Source organism: Triticum aestivum, chromosome 1B, assembly GCF_018294505.1.
Source record: "Triticum aestivum cultivar Chinese Spring chromosome 1B, IWGSC CS RefSeq v2.1, whole genome shotgun sequence".
Taxonomy (NCBI): Eukaryota; Viridiplantae; Streptophyta; class Magnoliopsida; order Poales; family Poaceae; genus Triticum; species Triticum aestivum.
This window is the reverse complement of record NC_057795.1, coordinates 578,509,510-578,531,894: the sequence shown is the minus strand read 5'-3', so window position 1 is coordinate 578,531,894 and position 22,385 is coordinate 578,509,510. Positions and strand designations below refer to the sequence as shown.

At 42.9% G+C, this 22,385-nt stretch overlaps 1 protein-coding gene and 1 non-coding gene across 2 annotated transcripts; both read left to right on the top strand.

Moving 5' to 3' along the window:
* Positions 1-3,029: 3,029 nt before the first annotated feature.
* On the top strand, positions 3,030-7,180 carry LOC543320 (bZIP transcription factor RISBZ2). The gene is made up of 6 exons (XM_044517533.1): positions 3,030-3,657; positions 4,283-4,373; positions 4,888-5,008; positions 5,709-5,784; positions 5,877-6,002; positions 6,640-7,180. The coding sequence occupies exons 1-6, from the start codon at positions 3,226-3,228 to the stop codon at positions 7,021-7,023; spliced, it is 1,230 nt and encodes a 409-aa protein (XP_044373468.1). The 5' UTR covers positions 3,030-3,225; the 3' UTR covers positions 7,024-7,180.
* An 11,950-nt stretch (positions 7,181-19,130) lies between these two features.
* TRNAM-CAU (transfer RNA methionine (anticodon CAU)) lies at positions 19,131-19,214 on the top strand. The gene is given in 2 exon segments: positions 19,131-19,168; positions 19,179-19,214. It is a non-coding gene; the product is annotated as a tRNA-Met (tRNA).
* The last annotated feature ends 3,171 nt before the right edge of the window (positions 19,215-22,385 follow it).

Here is a 22,385-nt window from a genome sequence, read left to right as displayed (position 1 = left end):
TCTGGCATGACATTTACATTGTTCTTGAGGCTAACATATGACATAAACTAGTTGTGTCTCGTAGTGGGTCTATCTGACTCAACAATTCATGCAAGTGAATCACTTTGATTACATCCGAGTGAGTCACTCAGATCCTATATGAGTCCATACTATCAGGTTAACATATATATGCCAGTCATCAACCGAATCGTATACTAGTACGAGGATACAAGTTCGCATAACCTTATCAACTCTCTCTACATGTGTGTGTGTGTGTGTGTGTGTGTGTATGTGTGTGTGTGTGTGTGTGTGTGTCAATTTAACCAGTAAATTCTTATTCCATTCTTAAAAGAGAGTGGTCGCATATGGATCACATTTATTATTAGGTCTAACTGAACAACTTGAAAGAGCATCCAGTTCACCGCGACACGACCACAAGCCCAACCCTTCAAAAACGCACTACCGGATGACAGAGAACCAATACCGTCACGCTAGCATCTGACTAGATTTGAGCATCCATGAATGAAACTAGACCAAATGGGGATGCCTTGCCACCATCGTCCATGGTGGTCGTGCAGGCTTTCCCACCAGCAATCTCAAGCATCAGCATGAGAGTCTGGTGTTGGTTGGAAAGCCTGGGGTGTATATGGTTGTGCAACCATCTGAGTAACACTGGACGTGACAACATGGGGGTTATGAAAATGGATTCTACTTTTTTGTGTCCTCAAAATACCAAACATTGGGTCGATACAAAACTGGAAGAGAAAAATGTTGGACTAGGAAACTATGAAAGTATGGATGAGAGTAGTCATGTCGGCACGGGGAAACGCTTGTCTTCGGCGTACTGGCAAAAGCATGGGTTGGCCGCCTCACGCACGTGTCCAGCGCGTTTCACTTCCAGGAGACACATAATCTGGTGGTACTCCGTCCGGTGCCTTATCTCTTCCCCGTCCACTATTTTCTTTCCTTTCTTCCTCATCCTTTCCTCGTCTCTCTGGTAAACAAGCCGAGCACCACATCCTACCGATCTGTTGCACCGGCGAGCTACCTCCTCACCTCATTAGATTACTTTTCTCTTGCGAGAGCCGCTCACCTCAAGGCCCCCCGCCATTCCTGCTGTGAACTATAGCCAGCGGCTGGGGATGATACAAGCAGGGGCAACCAACGACCACCGGAGTTGCCACGGTTGTCACTGATGTTGCGGTGGCGCCACCATGAAGACCATGTCCATGCGGTGGTTGGTGCAGTTTCCAGCGGTGCTACAACCGCGGAACACTAATGCTGCAACCGGTAGCAGGAGCTGTTGCGACCGACGACGAAATTTGCTGCCTTGAGGCTGATGGTAATGGACAAGACGAGGGCGGACGCCTTGGTGCTACAACCAGCATCCGGTGTTGCCGGAACGACAACCGCCATTTGCTGCAACCGGCAATCATGCAACACAGAGAGGAAGATACCGCGTGCTGGGATCGGCCGTCACCCTGGGCGGCGACAAAAAGCTGCAACCATTCGTTGGTAAAGCTTCAACCTCCTGATGAATTTCCTGGAACCAGTATTCAATTTTGCTTGAACTGGATAATTTTTTGCTACAATCGATCAACGAGAGTTCTTGCTGGTAAGTTGTTTTTGCTAGAACCGGTGTTCAATTTTGCTAGAACTATATTTTGCTACAATCGATCACCCCGAGAGTTCTTCTTGATGAGTTGTTTTGCTCGAACCAGTATTCAATTCTGCTGGAACTGAGTAATTTTTTGCTTCAACCAACAAATGGTGGATTTGCTGCTTTCCAAGTTTTTTGTTGGGCACGACTGTGCAAGTCAACGATCGCGGCGGCGCCGATGGTGCTCCAACCATGGTGAACGCGCGATGGAACCAGCCGGGCCGGAGCTGCAATGGCCTGGTTCCCGAGCTATGGACGCGGCGTGCGGTGACTGCAAGCTTCAGCAGAAGGGTGGCAGGGGGCTGGATGATGGTGCTGCAACCAGTAGCGGTGCAAGGGGACGGGGTGCTGCCGCCCCTCGATGGAGCGCACATGCATGGGACCGAGAGCAGAGATGCTCACGGGGAACAGGAAGGAGGGGATTTCCTGCTCACGTTGACCAAAGCGAGAGGAAGGAGATGATTCGGTGACCGACTACAAATCATCATATCAAACAATTGGGGGCCGACCGGCCAAAACGTTCGGTCGGCGTGCTAGTGGCTAATAATGGCCTACCGGTATGGACCACGTTAGTCAAATGGTAAGCGACGCATGTATATAAGGTATATTAATGCGACCAACTCGCAAGGTCCGTCACCTATATTCGGAGAACATATTTCTGTAATATATAAATTTAATAGGTAAAGTCACATTTATCATTCTCAAAAGAGGGTGGCCCGTGTGAGGAACTCGTCCTGAGCAAAGACGAGGAGGTTTCCACTCAACCGTTGTCACTCTAGCTATAGTGTATATTAGAAGTTAAGTGTTTCCGTTACCTTTTCATATACAACAACAATTTAAAGTTAGAAACACCTGTAAATCACATGGAAGCGTATGGATCGCAACGAGTCAAAATAAACATGGCGCATTAGTGACACGTATTTTAAACTTTCTGTTAACACTTTTTGTTCTTTCATTAAAGGATATTTGTTTGCATTAGCGTTGTCATGCTAGACGAGCACATACATTACAACATTATTATGTGTTTGTTGTGGTTTCTAGAGACAAGACATGAACACCTAAATAAAGAGGACATGGACGAAAAGGTTAACCGTAATAGCTCATGCAAGATGACAAGCAAAACATTTCATTGTATGAGGTTCCGTGGATCACACTTCTCTATGTACTCTCAGAAACGAAAACACTTGTCTAGACGATGGTAGACCGTCGGAATAGGTGAACATCTTTTGTACAACAGAAAGTATGACTAACGTGGCGCCGCGGCCGAAACTGCATTATCAGTTCAGCTGAATTTGTACTGTATGTCATATCTATCTCGAGTATTCAAGACAGAAAAACCTTGTGCAGTAGTAGTACTACTGAAATAAAATAGACATGAGAGGATCGCACCCTCAACCCATCTCATTCAGCACACAACCCATGGGTTAGCCATAGCCAAAACCCGTGGTGTGTCACCCGCGTCATTGGGCATCTCCGTCCTCTCTTCGCCGGTTCCCACGGGGTTAAAAAGTTTAAGCCATACCATTCCTCGCCCAATTTTGTTCTAATCAATCACCTTTGCCCCAGTTCCATTTCGGAAAGCTTCCATGGAGCCCGTGTTCTTCTCACTGGAGGAGGCGATGCCCGAGCCCGACTCTAACCCCTGCCGGACCTCGTCGCCGCCGCTGGAGGCACACATGCTCGTCGCAGGACTCGGAGGAGTGGGCGCCGGCGAGGTCGTCGGCGGGTGCGCGACGAACGAGTGCGCGACAGAATGGTGCTTCCAGAAGTTCGTGGACGAGCCGTGGCTGCTCAACGTCCCCACCGCGCCAGTGGCGAACCCCGAAGCTTCGACGCTTTACCCTAATCCCACGGCCGAGGGGAGCCGCAAGAGGCCGTACGACGTCCATGAGATGGTGGGCCCGGAGGAGGTCATCCCCACGCCGCCTGCGGCGAGCCCGGTGGTGGACCCCGTGGCGTACAACGCGATGCTCAGACGGAAGTTGGACGCGCATCTCGCCGCCGTCGCCATGTTGAGGGTACGCTACTAATCGAAGTACTAATCGCTTTATTATTTTAATCATCATAGCAGCTCGATAGTTACAAATGAAGGAAACGATTTCTGAATTGTGATAGATTTTTTTGAAAATCATAAACATCAGTTGACTACTAGAAAAAAAAGTCGAATTTGCTCAACGAATTAATACGCATGCAATATTTCAAGATTTGCTAAGCGTGACACCACCTTTTCTGGAAATAAGTCGAATTTCCTCATATGTGAACCAGCCTATCCATTTTGTGTCCATCGGTGCTCTGGCGCCATCCCTAACAAGAACAGCTAGCGTTGCAGAAAAGAGTCATATACTTGGTAAAAGTTCCAGAATGGTATCTTTTTTACTAAATTTTGAAAAGAGGTACATTTTTGTCAGTTCTCACGAGCTGGAAAAGGCATCGATTAGGAGGGTTGTGGGCTTGTGGCGACAACAGGAAGATATTGGAGTTAGGGTTAACATGTGTGGAATTTTACATACGGAGGGAAGAGATATACTTTTCACTTTGTTTAAATATTTCCCTCAAGAAATTCTTTGTTTCCGTGTCCTTAAAATATTAACTGTGCATCTTTCATGTTTAACTTTCACTTTTGACATGTCCACCCATGTACAGACCACTCGGGGAATTTGCCCACAAAGCTCCCATGACAATGGAGCATCGCAAAATTCAGATTCCATCCAAGGCTCAGAAAACCACACCGGAGGTACTCAATTGTTCCTAGTTACGTCTGATTCACTACTTATGAGACAATATTATAGAATAATATATGCTAAGCTAAGTTGACTGTGCATCACTTGTTTTTTTTTTTTGAACACGCATCACTTGTTTTCATATATAGTTGTTTTGCTTTACTATTCGTGTGCATATAGGTAATGAGATTCACGTGCCACAAATGTCATGTGATGCTTTACTGTTTATGGTCCTTTCTACAACGAGTGGAGAATCGAGATCTATTTATAGAGACGTGTACACGATTGGAGGCTACGGCGAGGGATATTTTTATCCAACGTGGGTGACAGTATGATCTTAGGATTGGGCCACCTTCAGTTTAGGCGTTATATATAATTCATTTTTCCTTGTATATCGCCTTATTCTTTTATTTTGGCTTGTTGTGAGGACGTTGTTGGCTGTGTGCATCTTAGTTATGCAGGGGCCGGGTGTAATGCTTAAACCTTTTAAGTAATAAAGCGCCCCTTTTTGAAAATGTGGTGCTGCAGATGTCAGTTTGCATCAACTTAGCTCTTCCTCATTGGAGCCATCACCATCAGATGGTGATATGGAAGGGGAGGCACAAACAATTGGAACTATGCATATTAGTGCAGAGAAAGCGAATAAGAGGTAAAATATGTTGTATATTTATTTCGTGGTCCTTCCATTCAATCCTACATTTTGTACTGTAACTCGTGTGTCCAATGTTTTTTTCCTTATGTGGAGATATCTGTATTGTTTTATCTTTAGTTTTCCCTACATCAATTTTGGTAGTTTCTTTGTGGCTTTGTACTGGATGGACTTGGCATGTACCTTAGATTATATCCGAAATTTTGATAATTTTCATGCACCTTGGCATGAACTTGAGAACACGTTTTTATGCACTATTATCCATAGAGTGGTACAGATTAATTTGAAACATATCCACGCAATCAGCCATGCATATGGAAGGTGAATTGATATTTGTGTGAGAAGACTCACTAGACATATCTTATTTTCTTGTTGTTGGCACCTTGGTGGAGTGTTGCTACAGACTGGTATATGTACCACATGATGTGCAACCTGATTTAGCATGTTTAGGATTTTTGGTGGAGTCTGTCGTGATCACAAACTACAATTTTTTATCTCATGCAGTTTTACACCTCTTCTTATTGAAAGGGGTGTGCATGTCTCATGCACGTCAATGAAAATGTTACATTGAATTACATCATATGCCAAATACACCAATACCGATTGTCATATTAATTGGCAAACATTCGTGAACATCTATTTTTGTTGTCGTCTAGCCCTCAAGTCCTGCCATCTGAGCACATTCCTTATATGATTTCAGGAAAGAATCTAACAGGGATTCGGCGAGACGCTCAAGGAGTAGAAAAGCAGCTCATGCGAAGGAACTAGAGGAGCAGGTCTGACACTTTAAGCAATATTTTACTTCTCAAAATCAAAACTGCATACTATGTGAGCAAGGAATCTGATGACTACTGCTAAAACAATACAGGTCTCACTATTAAGAGTCGCAAATAACTCTTTGATGAGACATCTTGCAGATGTAAGTCACAGATACGTCAATATCTCTATTGACAATAGGGTACTAAAGGCAAATGTTGAAACCCTAGAAGCAAAGGTATGTCTTGCTTCTACATTGGTGTGTTACATATTGAATTCTGAATTATCCACTAGCAAACATGTGTCAATGCGCATAGCTGCAATGAGTTTTAGTACCCCAATTAAATGTTGTGAAAATTTGAAGGATCAATAGTGTTGATTGGACTGAGGGGTGGATAGGCGACTATCAAATTATATAAAGGATATATCATTTTGATGATATTGTTGACATGAAAGGTCTTTTAGTGTAATTCTATATTGACAATTTTATGTGATGCGAGCAATCCAGAAAGTTGCAAGAACATTACAAACAATCTAGGCAACTGTGGAAACGAAGTATGAACAAAAATTAATATACCCGAGAAAAAGGCGCGAAGATGGTGATGTAGACCTGAAAGGTTCAAATACTTAGGTGATTCCATGCATCCAATGGAGAGGCATGGATACCAAGTCTTGATGACCACAAATGTTTATCCTTCTTCTCCATGAGATTCTTGCATTAAGTGTAGTGACGAATCAACTCCTGAATGGTGACAACCAATGCAACGACACAATAGATTACATTCAGCTCTAAAGAAAGAAAAAAAATATGGTTTCATTGAAGATAATATATTAACTTGTGTAGGTGTTTAACATTTAACATGATTGCATTGCAGGTAAAGATGGCCGAGGAAACTATGAAGAGGGTTACATGCACCAACAATTTCCCCCAAGCAATGTCTAGCATATCATCTCTCGGGATTCCTTTCAGTGGCTCCCCATTGAACGGTATCTGTGATAATCCATTGCCAACCCAGAACACCTCACTTAACTACCTCCCTCCCACAACAACAAATTTTGATGTGAACAACAACTACATCCCCGAGCCAGCTCTGGCGTTCCAGATCCAGGATCAAATACCTTCGCTACATATGCAACCTATGTCATGCTTGGATCATCACCCGCAGAGGATGCACATAGGTATTCCTACATCAGCACCTACTCCGCAACGGGAATCTACTACATTGGATTCAACTGAAATAGTCAACATGGTGATGTAGTAGGAATTTTATGGGAGACCTGAGCAGGAATTACTTTTCTCAAATTGTTTTCGTTGTTGTTGTTGTTAACCGTTGGGGGTATTTAGAATGGTTTCTTCAACTTGTTAAGTGGACATTTCTTAGACTTGTTTAAGAAATATATATTGTTGTTGTTTCAGAATAAGAACCTAGACATAGTTGGTCTTTGATAACTAATACATATATTGAAGGTTATTGGACAATAAAGTGATGTGGTTGAGTCAAACTTTTTATCTTCCTCATATTTCTTCATTACGCTTTTATTATCTGTGAACAACGCAATATATGGTCGTTTATTTTCTATTAGGGCGTTTTTATGGCAAGTTGTATTGTGCATATATTTCAAAAAAAAATATTTTCATATATATTGTAACTCCCTGTGTTTATGGTGTGTTAGAGCTGGCAAGTCTAGCGCGAGCAAGTCTTTTTTACTGTACACGGTAGGGCAAAAACCACGAGCAAGTTTTTGATAAGACTATCTAAAGGCATAGTTCATGAAGTCAGTTACATTCTCCCTTAGCTTAGGGGTGATTGGGCAACAATATCCATACCACAGTTGCTTATACAAATGTAGAAGTATGAATTATGCCGAGATATCCTCTGATCAATCATATATTTATGAACTCCAAATAGGAAAAATGCGGATCTTGCAGTTATGTATATGCATGAACGAATTAAACCAAGAGAAGATAAATATCCTCCTAAACCTTACATGCACGACATCCTTGGGACACATCCAATCTCGCCATCCAAAGCTCCACCAGCAAACTGAAGGCAAACATTACCAACCCAAGTGAGATAAGGGAGAAGATCACTGAACTTGAAGTTGTGTCCAAGGCTTGCATCAACACGTACTGTTGGCAGGGGCATGGAATCTTACTGGCTGATGAGTCGTGTGCAAGGCTTGCATCAACACTGTGGGCAGGGCCGGGTATATGTTGCAAATATACCGTAGTCAAACTGGAAGTTTAATTAACACAAACCTGATTACCAGTACGAAGCAAGTTAAGCTGTATTAAACTGTTAATCTATCTCATCCGGCTGGGGTTCTAAGTAAGATCCCAAAGCAGCACACCTAATTTATTTCAGTTCTGTTAAATCTCGTCCAGCTCTTCAGGGAGTTTAACTGCATGGGAAGATACATGCATCCCTTAATTTCTCTCATTGTGGTGTTAGATGCAATGCTGCAATGCAGGTACTACACAGAAGTTGGCAGTAAACTAAAGGAAACAAATTGGCCTTCAAATTTATGTGCCGGCATATGAATGAGCATAGTATGGTCTTCCGTGTTCTCGCTTCATGTGTAGCTCAACTGTAACCACGATAATAAACATTGTTTCGCTTCATTAACAAAATTGGGTGGCTAGCGCAGGCCTCATAGCTTGAGCTTCTACTCTCACCTGCGTTACTAAAAACAACCTTGTAGTGATGAAAAGCTCTGTGACAACTTGGCTCGTCACATCCCCACCTGAGTTCAGGGGGTTAACTGAACAAATGTTAATCTGTCTTGAATTTTCGTTTTTTGCTTAATCATGGACCACTATGAAGCATTCGGTTAGACGGCTGCATGGTAGTTTTGAACCGAACGGACATCAATTTTATTGTATTTTTTTTAAAACAGAGACAAAAGTTTTACCTTGTCTCATTAATTAAGAACAATTTTACAAGTTACCGAGATCTCAAATGCTTACTGTTGGACTCCACCTTAATCCTACTTGCTTTTACACCGGGCCTCACACCAGTACGCCACATTGCGACGTTTCTAAAGACTTGCATTTCTCTAGTTCCTAATCTCCCATGAAGCCAATATAACCATGGACGAGACACCTTTCCTCACATTACTGTTGGCATTTACCGTGTAGTACCATCAATCTTTGACCGAGTTAAAATTGCTCCAATTGTCCAAGTTGATGTACGCTAGATTAAGCCAACTTTTGATGGCATACCAAATCCGCCTTGTGTATCTGCACTTGAAAAGAAGATGAGCCGCCTTCTCCCGTTCTCGCTTACAATGTTGACATAAATTACAATTTGGCCATCCGCGACGTTGAATCCTATCCGCCGTCCACACTCGATCTTGAATGACAAGGCTTGCAAAAACAATTTTGCTTAGGCGGCGCCCAAATCTTCCAAATCGACGGCTTCATAAGGCAAGCAACATATGTGCCCAGTTGGGCCTTGTTGGCCGAAGAAGTCGAAGCTCATACTGTTTTCTTTGGGATCGTAACACCCAAAGCTCATTCTTAACTTTCTGAACATGTACCGAGAGAAGAAAAAAAAGTCACCCGGTGGTGAGAAGCCAGAGCCTAGGTTCACTTGTCTCATCTGGCCATGCAGCATGATCATTGTGTCAGAGATGATAGCACGCCCCGCCCTGTGCATGTGCAATAGGCGCAACCACACAAGGCCCCTGAATTTTAGGGGTCCGGTCCCAAGTATGTCTTTACTCCCCACAACCATGTCTCAAAGAAAAAACCTCGAAGAAGGTCAAGCCCATTAGCGAATGGTTATGCAAGTGTAGTCATTTTGGAGAAATCACCCAGCTAGGTCGTAACTTCGGGCACGGCGATGTCTCTGGGGCTCCTGTTTTTTCTCGTTTCTTTTTGTTTCTTTTTCTACTTTTTCCTTTATTTTGCTTCATTGAAAAAAGTTCGGTAGTTGAGAAAAAGTTCGGGATTTGTAAACATGTTCACTAATTTTTTAAAATACTCATGAATTTCAAAAAAAAGAATTCACAATTCTAAAATTTTCATATTTATTAAATTTTGATGAATTTATTTTTTGATATTGGATGAATATTTTTTATATTTTCATTAACAAAAATTAAATGGATGAACATTTTATGTATTTCAATGAGTATTTTCTGTAATAATGAAAAAAAATTCAATTCAATGAACATTTTTTGAAATTCTTGAAAAATAGATAAATAAAATGAACATTTTTTTATTTATGAACAAATTTTGTATTTGAGAACATTTATTGACGAATATTTTTTAATTTGACGAACAAATTGTGAATTCAATGAAAAAATGATTTTAAAAAAAAGTTCACCGATTTGAAATAATGATCGAATTTCAAAAAAGGTTCACCAATTTGAAAAACATGTTTCCAGATTTCAAAAAAATAATTTAAACATGTTCCCAGATTTGCAAGGAAAAATGAAGCTATGAAAAAATGGTAAATGAAAAAGGAAAGAAAAATGAAAGTCGAAAGAGAAAGCAAAAGATTAAAAAGAGACAGAGAAATAAACGGAAACGGCTAAATGGGCCGGCCCTAACCTAAGCAGCATCAAGGGGGTGGGGCGCCCATATCTCAGGAGCAACTGCTCGTTCGGGAGCCCCGCAAGGGCCACCTCGGGGTGGGCTGAGATCACGCCACTTGGCGCACTCTCAGTCGCCGCCACATGTTGCACTCTAGGCCCTCTGACTTTTTGTTTTTGTTTTTCCGCACATATTTTTGGCTTTTGAGATGGTTTTCTCGGGTTTTTTTGGCTTTATGGTTTTCCACCGGTCTTTCTTAGTTTTTGGACATTTTTTTCTAAAAATAAACATTTTCTTTGCGTGAAAAGGCAATTTTTTTTCCTTCTGCAAGAGGCACGGCCCTGCCTCTCAGAAACGGAAAAAAGCCTTTTCTTTTTTTCCTTTCGCTAGAGGCACGGCCTTGCCGTTTTTTTCGTTTCTGAGAGGCAAGTTTTTTTCCTTCCACCAGAGGCACGGGTTTGCTTCTTGTGGAGGCACGGATTTGCTTCCGTGAGAAGCACATTTGTGCCTCTTCCAGAAAAAAAAAGGTACTCCCGGATCAGTTTTTTTGTTCGCTTTTTTCGTGAAAAAAGAAGTTCGGCAGAATCTATGAACATATGATCTAGTTTTGAAGATCTCGAGCAAGAAATCCAAGATGAGAATATGAAACATTTTAAACAAACGGATCTAAAAACCAAACTGGGACTATGAAACGTTTTGAATAAAAGGTTCAAGATTTGGATGCACGATTTAAGAGATAAAATGTCTGAATAAACGGATCTATGAGAAAAGGAAAAATTCCCCAGTTGCATCAAGTGGTGCACATCATGTGCTCCACTTGTCGCCACCTGGGAAGATGGGAGTGACATTTGCAAAGAGTGCTCCTTAATTAGTGATTTTTTCATATCTCGCTTTTAGCAAGATGCGCCAGTGTTTCTCAAAAAAAAGCAAGATGCGCAAGAGCTATGTATCGCCTTAAGCGAGACGGGAGGAAGGTTGTGAGCATATGGGCCGGCCTATTAGTTTAGGTTTGATCCCTTTGCTCGCTACCATTTGTTGTAGGTTCGCTTGCTATAGATTTTTCCTTTTTCTTTCTTTTTTCACAAGGTTTTATTAAAAAAAACGTTCTTCTTCATTATAAATTCAGTTTTCATTGATTTTCCTGATTTCTTTCTCAGTTTTCACAAACTTTTGTTTTCTTCCCTTTTATTATTTTCTATGGATTTCTTCATTTTTATGGTTTTCTTTATTTCTTTGGTTTTATTTCAGTTTTCAAAATATAAGTTTTTTGAAATTGTTAATCATGTATTTAAAAAATGATTAACAAGTACATAAAAATATTTTTGATGTATATGAAAAATGTTGAATGTATACAGAAAAGAAAAGTTAACGTGTGTTGAACAATAATTAAACCGATGAACATCGACAAAAAAATCAAAGAAATGAAAATAAAAGGTGAACAAAACAAAGATAACCAAAGTATAGTGAAGAACGAAAGAAAACCGGTGAAAAACAAAAGAAAAAAGTGTATAACGTTGAAAAAAGAAAAACCAAAAAAAACCGACGAGCAAAAAAAGAAAGAAAGAAAAGAAAAGAAAAAACTCTGAAAACCGGTAAATAAACAAAGTAAAGCGGTGAAAACAATTAAACTGGAGAAAAAACAGAGAAAAACATAAAATTGAAGAAAGCTATTGAAGAAATAGAGAAAAGGAAAGAAAAAGAAAAAAGGGAAAAGGAAAAAGCTGAAGGAACTAGCGAAGTGAACGGATCAAACGCAACGAGCGAGCGAACTAAGGGCCAGTTCTTTTGGGCGGCTTACTCCCAGCTTCTCCCATAAGCCGCTTCTTATATTCATGGGGATTCTAAACTAATTATGGGATAACTAATGTACGCACTCGCTACGTACGTGGTCTATTCTACAACGACCGGAGTACCAACCGCTGTTCAAGGTGGTGTGTACGCGATTGGAGCAGGTGGCTATGGAGGTTTTTTCCCGACATGGGTGGCAGCATAACCTTCGGATCGACCCACCACCTCCTTCGACATAGGCATAGTGTCGGTCTATAGGACTCTACTATTGCCGTTTTGTCGGTTTTTATTTGATGATTGTTTTGGTTGAACTTTCAAATTTGGCTGTGTGCATCCTAGTTATGCAGAGGCCGGGTGTTACTCATAATGCTTTGTATCCTCTTGATGCTACATTTTGAATTAATAAAATCGCCCTTTATCAACAAAAAACTAATTTAGAAGTATAAAAAAAGGTTATTTTTTAAACCGGGGAGCGGTAGCTTATTTTTTAAGCCGCCCAAAAGTATGGCCCTAACGGGCCGGTCTTGTACCGTAGCGAGCACGGAAAAACCCGTACGAGCTGAGCATACATCGCTATAAGCCAGATATAGCTCCGGCCCGTAACTTCCCTGATTCCCTTGTCTTGTCCTCTCGATATCTCGTCTCACCGCTTGTAATGTTTGTGCGCTGTGACGTCATTGATGGAGAAGGAGATCCCGGTGTGTTCATACTACCCAAGAGCTTGCAAATCCTGCAGTTTGCAATGGTCAGTAGAAATCCCTTCTCTCTCTCTCTTTTTTGCGAGTAGTAGAAATCCCTTCTACATAGCACTCAAATTCATTGCATCAATTTGAGTAATCTTGCTTGCGTCCAAGCTCTACCTTCGCTATCGATCCTCTGCCTTAGCCTATGCCTATGCAGAGATGGCGCTGCTCCGTTAAGGTTGAGGTGATTGGCAGCACTGCCTCACCGCGTTCTCCATCGGCTACGAAAACCCATCATCGGTGCCCACCCCCCCGATGAAAAACTTGAACCTGATTTAGATCGAGAGTGAAATGAGATGATTGGCAGCACTGCCTCACCGCGTCGCGTTCTCCATCACCGGTGCTCACCAGGGGCGGAGCCAGCGCCCAGCCACTCCGGGCACTTGCCCGGGCTCGTTGGCTGTGAGACATTGTACATGCATGATAAACAATGGGCAGATTTTACTGCTAGTCGTGGTTTACCTGGGCATAGTCCTGGCCATCTCAGGCCCGGCCCTGTCGGCCCACCCAGGCCCGGCCCTAAAATTCAGGGCCTACACCCGATGGGCTTGCTCGTGGGCCGGGCTTGGGCCTGAGTTTTGAGCCCACCAGCAGGGCCTGGACGGGCTTGGGCTTGGCATATTGGCATTTTAAGGAAGAGGCCCGGCCCATGGCCCTAAGCCCTAAGGGCTTTTCAGGGCATTTTACCAGATGGGCCGGGCTTGGGCTTGAAAAGTAGGCCCGATGGTAGGGCTTGAGAGGGCCTGGGCCTCAGTTTTCTGCCATGGGCTTTTTCAGGCCCAGCCCAAGCCCGGCCCGGCCCGGCCCATGGCCAGATATACCTGGGCACCGGTGCATGCACGGATTGATTCAAAAAGGGTCCACGGATGCACGTGTGTGATAAACAATGGGTTAGCTTATTTTTAGGGGTAACAATGGGCTAGTTAATTTTCTACAAAGTGTCCGACTAATATTTAAGTAATGGGCTAACTCCACCCAAGGAGCAAAGCCAAGGATAGCACTATCTAACACCACCTAATACCTATTACTTAGACTCAAAACATCCTAATATCTAGTACTGTCTACGCTCATATCTCTCAAATCTAATCTTGTGCATACCAAAAATATTACTTAGATTTAATTCTGTTAGCCATAAGATATCTGATGCATTAGAGAAAAAGTCGCCAAACACGACAAAATTTATTTATTTGTTAAACATGATAATTTGATTTCTTGAAGTAAAATGTGAGGCGACTTGCTTCGAAAAGCACGATAATATACATCAAAAGAGAATTTGCAGCTAAGATCTCTTCTGGTGAAATTATTACTATTTATTTTATTGACAATCATAGGGGTAAATTTAAGTTAACACAAACTTAATGATGTTTTTATAATAATGAACCGGAATATTATGTAAGTTATTTTTTCACACTTGTACTTTTTAAAAAAAAAACTTGGCCTATATCAAGCATAATGTTCAACAGTCATGGGGTGCTAAGTTTGCTTCTTCCAGAATAATTACTTGAGAGGAACACGAGCAATCACAACACTTATCTGCACTTTAGCTGTCCGTTTGTATGTATTGTGAGACAGATTGGCGACAAGCAGAGGCAGGCCTTGGTGTAGAGGAAGTGCTGGGCAGAGCGAATCCATTTTCAGGAACGGCTTACATCCTCAATGACTCGTCATCTCATCCTCTTTATGATGATCAAATAAGACTACTAACTGATTTGGAAATTGGTAGATTTAGGGCTTAAATTTTGAGGTCAGCCGATGGGGAATTGACCTCCGGTGATGATCACGGCCTCAAAAGTCTAGTCTTTGGTTTATGGATTTGTTTTAGATAGTTACATGTTAACTTTAATTTTGAAATTACTGAATTTCATAGATGGTAAAATTTGGTTAGTAGAGCAAGCACTCACACTTACCACAAGAATTTTCCCTCGTGATTTTCTTTAGCATATTATTGGTATGTTTTATCTGACGTCTCTATTCTCTAAAGTTCTTTACTTTGAACACACTCACAGGTTACAACACGTACTTTATTTTCACTACAAATCCTTCTTTTTATCTTGTAACGTTTTCTAGGACGTTTGGAAGCTAATTTGGATGACTATAATTGTATAGCAACATGGTGGTCAAAGCAATATTCAAATCCAAGCTCTACATCTAGCTCACATCCGGAAACCGATAATAGAAGGGTGGAAGGGACCCCGAGACCTATGGGATTTGGTCCTATGCATGGCCTCATTGTAGACTTATGTTGTCTAAGTCTCAGCTTTATTTTGTTCGATGAAACTGAACATTAATATGTTATATAATAGTTTACTTAAAAATTACATTTACACGACTACTATGCTTATATTTTGACTTCATATTTCACTGACGGATCAAACTCAGATGTTTGAAGCTATTTTATAGCTAGGCTCAAGTTTGCCCAGGCTTCACACAATTTCTAGCTTCGCCACTGGTGCTCACCGCTCCTGCTGCGAAGGATCGGCATGCGCCAAAGCATTTCCCGGACTCGTTCTTGTCCGTTTTCTCTGATCAGGTATAAATCCAAGGCGAAGCATGTGTTACCTGCGCGCCTCCGGGGCAGCTAAAAACGCACACCGCGTCCATCATCTTTCCGCGCGGCCATCTTGTTGCCTAGTGCAACCCTACCCTCTTCTGAACTTGTGATGCTTGTGAGGCCTGCTCGCTTTCATTATTCGTTGGAGAAACACAAGTTGGACGCCTGCTTGCTTCCGCCACGACTCAAGTTGGATCTGAATGTCTGGGCGCGTCTAACTAACCTCGCACCGGCGACTTTTCCAACACGAATCTGTGGTGACAAAGGTGCCAGCCACAGCCAGTTAGTAGCCCCATTGGACGGCCCCTGATGAATGATGATGCGGTATATATACTGGCCGGGCCGGGGTGCCTCTTCCTTCTGCGTACTGCAATGGCAGCCACCTTCATCGTCGCCAGACCGTCGCCGGCTCTAGGTAAGCAAGCGCATGCATCATCCGAAAAAAATGCCAGCCACAGCCAGACATGTTAATCAGTTGCTAACTAACAGTGGGACGATGCAGGGGCAGGGCTGCCTCGGCTGAGACTGACCAGGGCCGAGGGGCTGAGGTGCCTGCCTGCATCTATCTATATATGGCAGTGTTAAACAGCTGCACACACACTATGGGTTTGTTGTTGTACCGCGGATCTCGGTCGTCGGTACAAAGCAAGTTGTGCTGTATATGTCGTCTAGCTGTTACAACCTGAGGGTTTATATAAGTTGTGTTAAATCTCATCCGGCTGTTGATAAGGGAGCTTTTAACTGAATGGAAATTGGCAAGACACAGGCATCATTGAATTTTCGCCGTGTGGCATTAAATAGTACATACAAGTTGGCAGTATACTGAGGAACGAACACGCCGTGAAACTATATTGCCAGTATAGATAACCAGAAACCGGAACCGTAATGTGCCATCTACGTCTACGACTTGGAATGCCCAATGGTCCTCTTTCTCAACAAGGACGTTTGTTTCGCTCTTATAACATAACAGAAGGGTGGTGGCGCAGTTGGCTAGCGCGTAGGCGTAGCTAAAATAAATGAGAGTGATCCTGAGGTCGAGCCTCTCTCACCCAACAAAAAAAGAAAGACCATAGTTGTGATGAAATGCTCAGTGGCAACTTGGGTCGCCACATGTCATCAGATTGACTCATGAGCAACTCTGAACCTGGTCTCATCCTTTTAAATTTTTGGTTCTGCACAATATGTAATCTCCTCCACTGCTGCGCCTTCCTCTCTCCCACTCCCGAGTTATTTACCGAAAACCATTTGGGGCTAAGGTAACAATTTGATACCATATTTGGACCAGATAAAAAAAAACCACCGGTTTTGCGCTTAATGCGTAACGCGGAGCACTGATGTTCGAATTTAGTCGAGACAACAACAAAACCGACAGGTGAGGCCTGCCTGTCGGGATGATGTGGCAAAAAATTTTTGCACGTGGGCAGGTTGACTAGTCTCTCTCTCCTCTCTTCTGGCCGTTCCCGTCAGGCATGGCTGACCTCGGTTGCGCGTAGGCATCCATGCACGCCTGCCATCTCCCCTGGTCGTGGCACGCACGCGCACTTGCAGTCGCCCCTGGCCGTGGCACGCACGCAGGCCCGCAGCCGCCCTGGCCGCCACCGCCGGCGAGACCAGGAGCACTCCTGCAGGCTGCAGCCGCCGCTAGCCGTGACGATTCCGGCAACCATTCAACGCTAGGCTGCGTTTTATAGGATGCTGGTGACCGTGCACATCGACTGGTGGTGGTGGAAAGTGCTAGGATGGCCAGCAGAGTTGAAGATGGCGAGCTGGGCGGCGGCGGAGCTCCGGCTTGCGCGAGCGCCGGGTTACAGCTTGCAACCGAGCGGCCTAATTGTCCAGATGGCCTCCTGCGAGCTCTAGCATCTCGGTACGGTGCTCAGACGCGACCAATTCGTGCTCAAACGACGGCGGTGGAGATTGGAAAGGCACGACAGCGGGAGCTCTCGGGCATGGCAGACGAACTAGTTATGGAACAAATTGACAATGGGGGAAAGGGGTAGACGGAGAGGGGATCATGGTGATTCAGATGAGCAGGCCGTCGAGGCCGGGGGTGCTCTGAAGGTGGCGAATTCGCTGCCGGCGGCCGGCAGCTCCGAGGTTGAAGACGCGATGGATTCTGTCATTCTGCGGCGTCTCGGCTCTTGTTCGTCGTTGAGGATGACCAGCGCGAGGTGGCAAAGCTCTGGGACATTATTTGTCGGCAAAACTACGGCGGTGGCCACGCTAGCGCGGAGCGGCGTCGACGGCTAGCTCTCGGACAACAGCGGGGAGAGGGCTGGAGGACGGGAGCGAGCTCCAGAAGAAGAGGAAAAGGGAGAGGAGGATCTTGACGTCGGGTAGGGCCTCGGCTGCCATGGCCATGGAGCTCTCGACTTGCATCAGCAGATATGGCTCGCCGCGCACAAGCTGCTCGACAAAATGCTCCATAGAAAGAGAGATGTGATGAAGATGACCATGTAGTCAATGACAGGTGGGGCCCGCAGCTCATCTGCCACCTCAGCTAGTCAAAGTTTTTTGTGTGTGCTTGGTATTTGCCACGTCAGCCCGACAGGCGGGACCCACCTGTCGGATTCGCTGTTTTCTGGGCTAAAACGCAGCGTCAGTGTTCCGCGTTACAGATTAGCCCCATTGTTGGTGGTTTTTTGTGCCCTGTCTTGCCTCAAATGTGGTACTGATCTGTTACCCTATCCCATAATGTGATGGTTTTGGGTAAATAACTCCCTACTCCCTGCTCCTCCTGCCCACGCACCGATGTTCAGGCTCACAAAGATTGGAATTTCACATGATACATTGCCTAAAATACATGGTACAGTAGCTTGGAAGTTGGAATAGTCTGGGCACTTTTTTGAGTTCATCTTTAAGAATACACTATGATGAATTTATTGTTCTATTGCTGGGAGACGCGTCTTTTTCCTAACGTGCCAAGAAAGAGAAGAGACTAAAAAAATGCTTCGGGATTAATTCCGCTGCACTATTTGGTTGGGATTAACATCTGAAGCTCATGCTTTGTTTTCTGGACATGTACAGAGAAAAAGGCACCTGAAGCCAGCTTTAACATTGAAAACTAAACTCATCTGTGCGGCATGATCATCGTGCAGGCAGCCAGATTGCAATACTGTGGCTTGCCTCTTACAATAAGATTATGACTGGAGACAATTTGCAGAAAAGAAATATGAACAAGCCTCTAAACTATGTTTCTGTTCTGAACAATACAGGGTGCAGCGTCTATTTTTCGATTGCATAGTGGCTCAAATGGTTTGGGCTGAAATTAGATCATTCTTTGACATGCATTTTGACGTTTCCTTTGCTTCTATCTCATCATATTGGATAGCTGACAAAACAAAAAAGGTTGATGTTTTCAACACTGCTGCTGCAGCTGTCCTTTGGTTTTTAATGGTGCCACTTGGTTGTCTTTGAAACAGATTTGGTCTCTGCTTTTAAACTCAATCAAGAACATGCTGGAGAAGATGGATGCTCTCTGAATCACATCCAGCGGCTGCTGAGGGCACCAAGCAGGGTTGGGAGAGCTGAGCCTTCGCCATTCCTCTCCACTGAAGACCAGGACGTGACCGGATGGGTCCTGAGCCCAACATCCACACTTGAGGCTCCTGAATCTCCTGCAACGCCAATTTTCCTGCCTACTGTTCCCACACAGATGTAATGATCTTGTTCATGTAAAACTAGAGAGCTTTGGTTGTACTGTTGCTTTTTAACAAGGGAGTTTGTTTCGCTTTCAAGACAACAAGTGGGGTGGTGGCGCAGTTGGCTAGCGCGTAGGTCTCATAGCTGAGAGTGATCCTGAGGTCGAGAGTTCGAGCCTCTCTCACCCCACACTGAAAAAAGGCCATCGTAGTGATGAAACGCTCAATGGCAACTTGGGTCGTCAGATTCGCACCTGATTCATCAGGTGAGATGAGCAAGTCTGAACCTGGTCTACTTTTTTTTTGGGCCTAATAATCTCATTCCAAGGCTTTCTGCCGCTACAGAAGCTCTTCCTCCTCTAGCCCTAGCTTCAGCCCATCGCCTCTGCTCGTCCTGCCCAGGCACCTACGGTTCAGGCTGCAACTTTCCCGGGTCCAGTCAGTATCTTCAATATTGATATGCCATAAACCGGTAGTCATCGGGAAAGTACATGAGTTGCTGCCTATTGGTTCAACTGATGAAACGGATTGTTGTTTGAATCATGTGCGAGTTGCTGAACCAACTGCTAGAATGTCACTGCTCTTTCTTCTTGTATCTACCTATTGATTGAAGCATTCATCTGTCTATTACTACCTTCATGTGCGCGAGTGCAATGTATGACTGGAGTTGAGTTTGGCTGAACTTCACTCCAGCGCATATCACTGACATTCTCAGTATAATTGTAATGCATGTGACCCAATTTCCTCTTATAATTTAACCTAAGAAAAAAGGTCGATATGCAATGAACGAAAAATCCAGGCCCGAAATCCTGCTTCCTATAATTGAAATGAACTCCTGTGAGTTACTCCTCTGTAAAGAAATATAAAAGCGTCTAGATCACTCCTACTTACCGAGACATCAAGTACCACTTGGACAGAGAAAGTCCAGCGTATATTATTTTTGACGAAAAAAAGAGAAGAGAGTCCAACATATTGGGTATAGTTTAGCTCGATCTTCATGTTGATCCTGCTCAATGATGCGATGTTATGTATCAGCAGAAGTATATGTTCTCTGCCGTGCGTTGTATACGCAAGCATGGTCCAATCGAATTGTGACCCCAATAAGAACAAGTCCATGCATCTCGAGTTCGTCATCCATGCTCAACAGATTTGGAAAACTATGCATCTTGAGCTTTGAAGTCCAACGCAAGTGCTCACTGCTGCGTTCTCATGAAACCTCATTCCGTGTCATGTGGTGTCTGAAGACTTGTGCATTTTTTTCTGCGGAGGGAGCTAGTCAAGTTGTTTTGGATGTCTCACAGCACAATGGGGGATATTGTTCCAAAAGATTCTCCTGTGAGGTGATCAAGTTGTTTTGCATTGTTGGTTCGAGTTATATGATTCGGCGAAACAACATACTGAAATTGGCAGAGACCAACAAATAAGGGCCAGAATATCAGCACGGAGACAACACTTTCAACAAGGTAATGACATTGGGTATGTTGGTTTTATGTGAACCTAATCCAAACTAGGCGAATAATGCTCCAGCGTTGAAACATTGAACATACACTAGTACTCGCGTAAATAATAAATATTCTCATTTCAAGTCCATTGGGAAGCATGCATGCATGCATGCATTGTTCGCCCAGAGAATTGGTGGATACACCCAAGTTCATTGCAGCCCATGATGCACAATAAAATCAAAACAAATAGCAAAATAAAACCAAAAAATTCTGAAACTTCGTGGCGTTGATTATGAACAAATGTTGTAGGTCCTTGGAAAGTTTGATGACCAAATAAAATCACATGATCTCCATACAAACGCAATACAAATTCTGCTCAAACAGATCACATATGATTGAGCACAATTTTTTTTTACAAACCTCTTCGAATGTCATTTGGCCACCAAATTTTGCAAGCACCTAAAACATTTGCTCATAATCAAAGCCACAAAGTTTCAGACTTTTTTTATTTGCTATGTGAAAAAACACTCTGGGCTTGGCCCTAAGAACAGGAGATAACATGTTGACTAAAAAACAAGGAGTGAGTGTGGTGGTGGAAGAGAAGATATCAATCCTTTTAGGTACAACTAACTTGGGTATTAATTTCTACAACCATAATGAGTATATCGGCCAGCCTCAAGCGTTGTAGAACCCCGAAACAAAACTTCTATAAATACTCGACACACATAAACACAGTATACATGAAAGTGGTACTAATTAGTATGTGTATGTGAGCGTTTGCGGTTGTATTGTGTTTTCTAGAAACAAACGTGTATGCTTATGAATTTTTCCCCTTATTTAGACTAGAATCATAAATTACCAAAAGATTCTTTCAGATGTTCCATACCAAATTTTAAATAATAATGAAATTTCATTGTACTAAAACACTACTATATTTACAATGTTAGATTTTGTAATTGTAACAATAAACAATGCATTTTTATATGCATACACACACTTATATATGGTATGAGTTATTAAATAAGAGAAAAATACTAGCTAAAATTGTATGTTGATAAATGATCAATAAAATACTAGTTAAGATTTACTTGTAGAATAAACTATAAACAAGTAAAATTGTTTGGTATAAATAGCGACCGGCTACAGGCCAATCGACTGAAAATGAGTTTTGGGTTAATATCTTTGTCATCTACCATTGATATCAGATTAGAATGCCAAAGGAAAATCCTGTAGAAACTGAATCAATTGGCTCAAATTCCGAGGTAGTCCATTCTATGTAGATAGTCCAACCAAACAGTTTGTGAATTTGGTCAATTATGTGTGCAAAATACAAGAAGCCCAACAAACCAGGACAAACCTATTAGCCCGTTTATATAATTGTACCCAAACACACCTTGTCGCTAGCCGCAGCACAGAACCCTAGGGTCACTTTCTTTCCTCAAATTCCTTTCCTATCATTTATTGTTTTTTCAGCCACCACATACATCCCCAGGCAACGATGGTGGCACCATGGATTGCCACTAGACCTCATAGCTAATGGACAGAGAGGAGTGAGAAATTATAAGAGAAAGAAGATAAAGAAGCAACAAGAACACACAAGTTTTTTCATCATGGTAAGAAACTATTATTTCTCATCAAGCTTTCTCCCGTTGTAATTCAGTTTCTTTAGATTTGAAATTCAAAATGCATCGATCATATACAAATGAAAACAGTCACACACAGATTTTGCACATATGAATAATAAAAAATCATGCTGCTTATAGTAAAAATGAAAACGTTGATTTGGTAGAGCTCCTGAGATTGAGATCGATTTGAAAGCAATCGACGCAAGGATCGAATCCTTGCTCAAAAACTTTTGTACTTAGGACAAACAGATGTGCAATAGTGGTGAGTGGATTTTATGCGCACTTTTCAGAGTA

Coding starts and splice junctions, on each gene's coding strand:
- LOC543320 (XM_044517533.1), top strand. CDS start 3,226: ATGGAGCCCGTGTTCTTCTCACTGGAGGAGGCGATGCCCGAGCCCGAC. Junction 4,374..4,887: donor CTCAGAAAACCACACCGGAG/GTACTCAATTGT, acceptor GTGGTGCTGCAG/ATGTCAGTTTGCATCAACTT. Junction 5,785..5,876: donor CGAAGGAACTAGAGGAGCAG/GTCTGACACTTT, acceptor AAAACAATACAG/GTCTCACTATTAAGAGTCGC.